Source organism: Eubalaena glacialis, chromosome 4 (assembly GCF_028564815.1).
Source record: "Eubalaena glacialis isolate mEubGla1 chromosome 4, mEubGla1.1.hap2.+ XY, whole genome shotgun sequence".
Classification (NCBI taxonomy): Eukaryota; Metazoa; Chordata; class Mammalia; order Artiodactyla; family Balaenidae; genus Eubalaena; species Eubalaena glacialis.
This window is the reverse complement of record NC_083719.1, coordinates 134320644-134329425: the sequence shown is the minus strand read 5'-3', so window position 1 is coordinate 134329425 and position 8782 is coordinate 134320644. Positions and strand designations below refer to the sequence as shown.

At 44.9% G+C, this 8782-nt stretch overlaps 1 protein-coding gene across 1 annotated transcript in view; it reads left to right on the top strand.

Moving 5' to 3' along the window:
* The first annotated feature begins 4770 nt into the window (after positions 1 to 4770).
* ADAM19 (ADAM metallopeptidase domain 19) overlaps positions 4771 to 8782 on the top strand; it is an 84056-nt gene continuing 80044 nt past the window's right edge. The window contains exons 1-3 of the mRNA XM_061188993.1: positions 4771 to 4926; positions 5021 to 5121; positions 7527 to 7658. Of these exons, the coding sequence (XP_061044976.1) occupies positions 4860 to 4926; positions 5021 to 5121; positions 7527 to 7658 (300 nt within the window). The 5' untranslated portion in view covers positions 4771 to 4859. The remainder of the gene's footprint in view (positions 4927 to 5020; positions 5122 to 7526; positions 7659 to 8782) is intronic.

Genomic DNA, 8782 nt, shown 5'->3' with positions numbered 1-8782 from the left:
GAAAGGAGAAGTGACTTACCCAAAGTCACAGAGCTGGTTGGAGAGAGCTGAGACTAGAATTCTAGTCTCATGGCTCTAGGGCTTAGAGCCCCTGTTCTGGACTAAATTATGTCTCCCCTCCCACCCCAATTCATATGTTGAAGCCCTAATCCCCAATGTGACTGTATTTGAAGATAGGGCCTATAAAGAGGTAATAAAGGTTAAATGAGGTTATAAGGGTGGAGCCCTGATCTGATAGGATTAGGGTCCTTATGAGAAGAGGAAGACCAGTGTTCTCTCTCTCTGCATGCTCACACAGAGAAGAGGCCATGTGAGGACACAGCAAAAAGGCAGCTGTCTAGGAGCCAGGAAGAGAGGCCTCACCAGAAAACAACCCTGTCAACACCTTGATCTTGGACTTCCATCCTCCAGAACTGAAGAAATACATTTCTGTTATTTAAACCACCCAGTCTATGGTGTTCAGTTATGCAAAGCCCTAGAAGACTAATACAGATTTTGGTACCAAGAGGTGGGGTCCTGCTGTAACAAATGCCTAAAAATGTAGAAGTGGCTTTGGGACTGGGTAATAGGTAGAAGCTGGATAAGCTTTTTTTTTTTTTTAACATCTTTATTGGAATATAATTGCTTTACAATGATGTGTTAGTTTCTGCTTTATAAGAAAGTGAATCAGCTATACATATACATATATCCCCATATCCCCTCTCTCTTGCATCTCCCTCCCACCCTCCCTATCCAACCCCTCTAGGTGGACACAAAGCATGGAGCTGATCTCCTTGTGCTATGCAGCTGCTTCCCACTAGCTATCTATTTTACATTTGATAGTGTATATATGTCCATGCCACTCTCTCACTTCGTCCCAGCTTACCCTTCCCCCTCCCCATGTCCTCAAGTCCATTCTCTATGTCTGCATCTTTATTCCTGTCCTGCCCCTAGGTTCTTCAGAACCGTTTTTTTTTTTTAGATTCCATATATATGTGTTAGCATACGGTATTTGTTTTTCTCTTTCTAACATATCACTCTGTAGGACAGACTCTAGGTCCATCCACCTCACTACAAATAACTCAATTTTGTTTCTTCTTATGGCTGAATAATATTCCATTGTATATATGTGCCACATCTTCTTTATCCATTCATCTGTCGATGGACACTTAGATTGCTTCCATGTCCTGGCTATTGTAAATAGTGAAGCTGGATAAGCTTTGAGGTCCATGCTAAAAACAACCTAGATTACCTTGAAGAGACTATTGGTAGAAATATGATGTTGAAGGCAATTCTGGTGAGGGTTCAGGAAAAAAGAGAAGCACTCTAAAGAAAGCGGCTATCATTTTTGAGAAGACACATATCGTGAAGACAATGTTGGTAGAGCTGTGAATATTAAAGGTGATTCTGGGGAGGTCTCAGATGAAAAGGTAGAACATGTTACTGGAAACTAGAAGAAAGGTGATCCTTGTTATAAATTGACAAAGAACCTGGTTGAATTGTGTCCTAGTGTTTTGTGGAAAGTAGAAATTCCAAGTTTTGAACTTGGATATTTGGATGAGGAGATTCCTGAGCAAAATGTTAAAGGTGTGATCTGGTTTCTCCTTGTTGCTTATAGTAAAATACAAAAGGAGAGAGATAAATTGAAGGGATTCTAAGCAAAAAGGAACAAGAGCTTGAAGCTTTGGAAACTTCTCAGCCCATCTACATTGCAAAAAATGAAAGCACATGTTCTAGAGAGGATGCTGAGGCTGTGGCTGGACAATCACTCCATAACGAGATGACTCAAACCGTTAATCAGCCATCTCTGCAGCTGCCAGAAATAGAGATGGGATTATGCTAGCAGAGACACTGCCAGTTAGGACCAAGGAGAACAGAGATAAGACAAAATAAAGGAAGGCTTTTGAACTGGGATTCTATAGGACAGGACAATAGAGCTATTTGGCTGTGAATGTGCTTTATCCTTTAAGAAAAGGGAAGAACGACCCTGAAGGCGATTCAGAGATCAGCAGGGCTGCCATTCCCACTATGTGCGTAGAGCATACAGGCCTAGAGGGCAAGGCTATTTCTTCCTTGGTTTCAGAGGGTAGGACGCCCTCTTGGTTTCAGGGAGCCAGGCTTCCCCTGCCCAGTGCCTCGTGAGCAGGACTGCAGCAAGAAGCCACAGGGTGGGGCTGCTGCCCAGAGCAGAGGGGGCAGTGCCACTGCCTAGGGCTGTGGGGATGACACTACTGCCCCAGCGGGCTGGGAAGGCAGAACATCCAGCCAGAGGATTATTCTAGAGCTTGAAGTTCTAATGGAATTTGGACTAGGTTTTGGACTTGCATGGGAAGTCACCCCTTTCTTCTTTCGGATTTCTCTCTTTTGGAATGAGAATGTTCCCCTAAACCTGTATTTTGGAAGCATATAACTTGTCTGGTTTCACAGGTTCACAGATGGAGAGGAATTTTGTCTTAGAATGAATCATACCTTGACTTTCACCCATATCTGATTTAGATGATATTGAGATGAGACTTTGGGCTTGGAATTGATGCTGGCATGGGTTAAGTCTTTGGGGGCTGTTGGGAAGGGGCAATTGCACACGTCAACTAAAAATTGGCTCTTGCCATTAGCCTCTACAAGAATGAAGTAAGCCACTAGCCACTGCAGTCGCTGACCTTCAACACCCTCTGAAAGGAGTTCAGGGTGGAGATCAGGAATGAGGCGCTCCGTGCTCTGGGAAAAACTGGCAGAACAGGCCTTTAGATAGTTAGATATCTTCAGGAGAAGATTTTATGAGCCCAGATTCTTGCATCTTCTCACGTCTAGAAAAGCGCTAAAATCATTAACGGTGACATCTGCTCCTCGTGACTAGCAGCAAGCCTCTGCCAAAATGTGTGCTTGATGCATGTACCCCCTTCACTAAAGTCATATATAATTCTGACCTTCCCCCTTACTTCTTTGGAGCAGTTCCTCAGAACTACCTGAGATGCTGTCTCCAGGTCTATAGTCCTCATTTTGCCTGAAATAAACTTAACTCACAACTCTCGCATTGTGCATTTTTTTCAGTTGACACATGTGAGAAGGACATGAATTTTGGGGACCACAGGATAGAACGTTATGGACTGAACTGTGTCCCCACATTCATATGTTGAACCCCTAACGCCCAGTGTGACTGTATTTGGAGATCAAGCCTATAAAGAGGTAATAAAAATTAAATGAGATCATAAGAGTGGGGCTCTGTCTGATGGAATTAGTGTCCTTAAGAAGAGGAAGACAGCAGAGCTTGCTTTCATCACACAAGCAGAGAAGAGGCCATGTGAGGCCACAGCAAGAATGCCTTCTACAAGCCAGGAAGAGAGGCCTTGTATGAAACCAACCAAGCCAACACCTTAATCTCAGAACTGTGAAAAAAAACTTTCTGTTGTTTAAGCCATCCAGTCTGTGTTTTTTGTTATGACAGCTTGAACAGAATAATACAGCCTCTAAATACATCAATGGCAAGAGCAGTGTCTTTTATGTATGCCCAGTGGTTTCAACAGACATACCTACTAATCTTCAGGAGTGCCTTTTCCTCCCCCAAACACAGCATCTTGTTTAACTGTACAAACCTGGGTTTGAAGAAGGAGACTCAGTGAAAGGAATAGATGACAAGAGGTCTGAGGCTTTAGGAACAGGCTTTGCCAAACTTGCTAAGGGATCTTAGGCAAGGCAGTTTTCTCTGATTATCAGTTTACCCATCTGTAAAATAAGGTGTGCTGTAAGAGGCTCTGGAGTTATTCAGATGTGGACTTGAATCCAGACTCCGACTTTAGCTGGGTGGCCTTGGGCAAATTACTTAGCCTCTCAGGTTTGGTTTTCTATCTCTAAACCAGGATACTATTAGTACTTACCCCAGGGGATCATTGGGCTAATGAAAAGAGATGACGTATAGAGAGTCCCTGGCACATATTAAAGGACAATAAAAGGTAGTTCTTTTCCTAGATTAATTAATTAAATAAGTTGACATATGTAAAGCGCTGAAGACAGTGTCTGGCACTTAGGAAGCGCTCTATCAGTCTTAGTTATTATTTTCTTCTTCTAGCAAACAGTAAACCCTCAGTAAGTGACAGTCATTATTATTATTTTCAAGTCTCATCTCCCTCCGTTCCCTCCAAAGCCCTAAATCCTAACCATCCCAAATTCCAGTCTTCCCCCAATACAGCCCATGGACTTTCCCGCCCTAGTCCGTTTGTCTAGGGTTTTCTGCCTGGTGCTCCATTTCGCCTCCTCCTGAGCTCAGACGTCTTCTCCTCTGGGAATCCTCTCTTCACCACCCCGCTCCTCCCAGTCAGAAGGAAAGGATCCCTGATTTGTGTCCTGCTAAGAAAACAATTCCATACAGCACTTAGCTCTCTGTGCCAGGTTAACTCTTTCAGAACCTGCGTCCAAGCGTGGCGGCCTCTAGAGGACGGTGCTGGGTGAGTAGCCTCTGAGTGTCACCCAAGGCGTCTAGCCCAGTGCGGGACAGAGGAAACGGGCCGCTGTACCCAGAGGGGTCCAGTTTAATTCCTACAAACCCAAGCCCCCGACCCTCCTCAGGCCGCGCCCACCGTGAATCCCTACCCTTCCTCCGGCTCGGACTCGCCCTGCCTTGATCGCCAGCACCTGAGCACCGCCGAACACCGCGCCCCCTCCCCCGCCCCCACCTCGCCTGGCTCCCAGGGGTCGCGCTGGTTCCGCCCCTGGCTCCTCTCGCCCCTCCTCCGCGGGGCTGGGGGCGGAGCGTCCCGGCCAATGGCTGGGAGCAGGGCTGGGAGCTGCTGGGCGACCGTGGGTTCCAGAAGCGCCGCGGCCTGGTTAGGGTGCTGGCATGGCCGCGTGCTGGTGAACGCAGAGTGCGCGAGGGGCCAGCTGCCACCATGCCCCGGGGCGTGGGCGCTGCCCAGCTCTGCCTGCTGGCGCTCGCCCTGCCGGGATGGACCAGAAGTAAGTAGCGGGGCGGGGGACGGGGGGCTTTGGAGGTGGGTGGATTGGGGGACCTGGGGAGCTGGGAGTCGCCCCCCGCAACTCCTCGGGGCAGCGCCCCCGCCGGCCCCCAGGCCGGGAGCCCCTGCTTTGTTCCCACGTTGTGCGCCTGGGGAGGTGGTGGAGATGCGGGAGACTCGGAGCAGGCAGAAAACAGTCGGTCCCTCCCTGGCTTGCCTCCCTCTCTCTCCTTTTCCTCTGTTTTTCTGCTTTTGGCTTTTCTTTCCGCTGCTTTCCTAGTCTCTCCTCTTTTCTCCAGTCTTTGTGTGTGTGCCTATAAATATATTTTGATAAAATTGGAGCCATACCATAGGTACAGTTTTGTGTCTTGCATATGCCACTTCACATTATGAGCATTTGCCACATCGTTACATTCTCCAAAAACATGGTTTCAATGACTATAAATTCCTTCGAGAAATCGCAGAAGTATAATTTTCAAAAAGTTAAAAACATGACTCTCATACAAATATAGGATGAAAGGTTGGCAAAGATTGATTTGATTCATTAATGAGGCAGTGAATAGAATGGTAAAGCTAGTTCAAAGCATTAGAGGAACAGGAGTGATAGAAGCATTGGAGAAAGAATGCTGAAATCCTTTGCTGGGACAGATACAAAAGTGGTCAATGCTCCATGGGACCAAACAAACATAATTCTTAGTTATCTTTCTACTATACTGAAGTCATTTGCATCTCTACCAGACTGAAAGCTACAGTTAACAGATAACTTCACAGAGTATAGCCTTTAATTAATAGGAAACAAAAAAGTCAAACAAAGGTACATTCCTCTAGATAATTCACTAATCTGTGGGAAGGCCCGTTAAACAATGCTCCAAATGTGACATTGAAAGGACATCCTGCTTGCTCTTTTTGCCTTATTTCCAAGGTTTGAACAATTTTTCTTAAGATGTACTGTGTTCCTCTGTTATTGAGCCTTGCTTTCAATAATTTTTGCAATCATAAAGATCATTTCATTCCTTTGAATGTTCCATTGAATAGCGTAATTCCTTTTTGTTGCAGAGAATCTAGATTTATCAGAGCCACTAGATCAGGAACTATGCCTGATTCCCCAGTGAATATCAAGCACCTAGCATAGTATTTGGCATATAGTTATGCACTCAGAAAATATGTAATGAGTAAATGAATGAATTGCTTCTCATTTTTACTAATATGATGAAACTAATGCTACTCTAATGAGGTTATTTTTTAGGATATATTTTGATTGAGAATACATCATATCAGTAATCTCAAAGGAAAGTTAATCACTCATAATTGGGCCAGTCTAACAGAACAACTATGGCCATCTTCTCTGTCACTTATTCTATTCTATGTGATTGATGTGGTTGGTTTAGAAAGAATAAATTTTGGAGTCCTCACTTCAACCCCAGGAGTCCTGTGGATTTGGCCTATTCTTATGGAGACTAATTTGCCTAGGCCTTGAGCAATTACCACTTTATTAAGATTGTCTGTGACCAGTGTTTGAGGTCTGCCCTGCCTGGAACAAGTCTCCTCAAACAGATTTCAGTTCACCTTTCTTGTAAAATAGGAATCCTCCTGCCTAGCTCCCAGGGTTGTCTTGAGTACAGAGAACTGGGTGGTGAGAATAATTTGGAAAGTAGGAAGTGATATGAAAAAGCAAACTTGCCCTTAGGAAGCTCAGGTTAACGCGATGATGCTTTGTGGATTGGGAAGCACTTTCACAGTAACTCTCCCCAGTAATGCTGTGAGATGGGCAGGTGGGTATCATTGTCTTCATTTTACAGATGAGAAAACTGAAACTCGATGGGAATAATACCCAGGGGCTTGCCCTCCAGATATACCCAGAATCCAAACACTTCATTCCTCTTTACTGATGTCATTCTAGTCTGAGCCACCAGCAACTCTCACTAGGGCTCCTGCAAGTCTCCAGCCTTGCCTTCCTGCTTCTACTTGCACTCCTGCCTCCCTCCCCCACCTCCACCCTCTCCATCTCCACCCAGCGGCAGAAAGATCTTTTAAAAACCAAACACAGATCATATTGCTCTGTGTCTAAACCCTCCAGTGCCTTCCAAGTCTATTTATAATAAAATCCAGACACTTTCCATGCCCTCTGTGATATCAGACCCATGGCTGTCTTGCTGACCATATCTACCAATTTCCCCTCTCATCTGCTACGTTCTAGCTACCTCTAACTTCTGCTTGTTCCTTAAACAGGCCAAGGCCATTTCTGCTCTTGCTGGTCCTTCTCCCTGGGACACCCTTCCCCTAGATCTTTGCATCTTCTTTCTGGTCCCTCAGGTCTCAATTAAATGCCATCCTTGCTGATCATCCTCTCTAAAATAGGTACCTCCTCTTCAGCGTCTCTTTATTTCATGACCCTCTTGTACCATTGGAGAATATTTGTGTTGTCCGCTTCCCATCTCTAGAAGGTAAACTTTGTGAAGTATACACAGACCAACCACTATATTATCAGCACCTAGCAGAGTGCCTGACCCATAGTGAGTGCCAAGAGCCTGGAATCCAGCAGGTCTCCTAACAACCCAATATGGGTCTTTCCAGTTGGCAGTGCATGCCTGGCTTAGCTAGGGTGCAGAGGTCTGGGATTCCAATGGTGTGCTTCCTGTGTTGGCAGGAGGAAGTGGGGAAGGCAGCCCCCAGCCACAGCATGAACTAATAATACCTCAGTGGAAGACTGCAGAAAGCCCCTTGAGGGAAAAGGTAAGACTCAAAGAATCTCATTTTCACAGGCAGAAGCTGACAACTCCATTTTGTGAGGCTTGAGGTCACCTACTCAACTTTCCTGGAAGCCCAGTTATCACCATTAGTTCCGTTTCTGGCCCACTGTATCTGCTCTGTGTTCCAGTTTTGGAAACCCCAGATGGGACTTTCCTTCACTGTGTGACAACCTACTAGAAACACTTCTAAATGCAAGTAGTTGAGGAAATGAAAGTCCATGTTAATGTTGACATAAGCTAAGTGCAAATACGTGTCACAAAAATCACCGACTGTCAACTGGGATTGATTAAATTTTGTCATTAGTTTTTGCTCTGCATATGTGTTTCACTTCATTTATTTATTTATTTATTATAAATAAATAAATCACAATAGTAGTCAACTAGGGATCAACCAGGGATCGAACCCGTGCCCCCTGCATTGGGAGCGTGGAGTCTTAACCACTGGACCACCAGGGATGTCCCTGCTTCACTTTATTGATGAGATAATATACTTGGAGAGAAAAATGATAACCCAAACTATTTTTAAAATAAGAGACAGGGTAGGGACCTTGTACTGAGGAATCTGTCTTCAAATCCAATAATCTTAAAATTCAGTAGCCTCCTTGGGCCATGACACCAGCAGAATGCACAGGCTTTATCAAGGGGATTGGGAATAAGACAGAAAACATTATCCTGTTCTTGCAGGAAGGATCTGTGCATCTAGGATAGTCTTGGGTTCTGGTTCTTACTCAAGTGAGACAAGAAAGAACTAGAAAGGAAGATGTGATTGCTGCATGTCAGTAACCAGCTACTGGACCTTTTACTTTCTGAACTCAGTTTCCTCATTTATAAAATAGGGCTAAGAGGGGATAAGAAGGAAGAGGGCTGGAGAGGAGGGGTAGTTAATAAGAGCCCTTTGGGTTCAAATGGTCAGTGATTTATTGGGCAACATATAAGAGCCAGATTATGGTAGCAGAGGTAGGAGAGAGCTGTGTCAGGAAAGATTTCAGACTTGTGATCCTTGAGTCTGGAAAGGTAGATGGAGAGTAGAAATGCCCAGAATCCATGAAGTTATGGCTAGAGTAATACAGACATGTCCAAAAATGCTCCAATTTGGATTTAATAAGG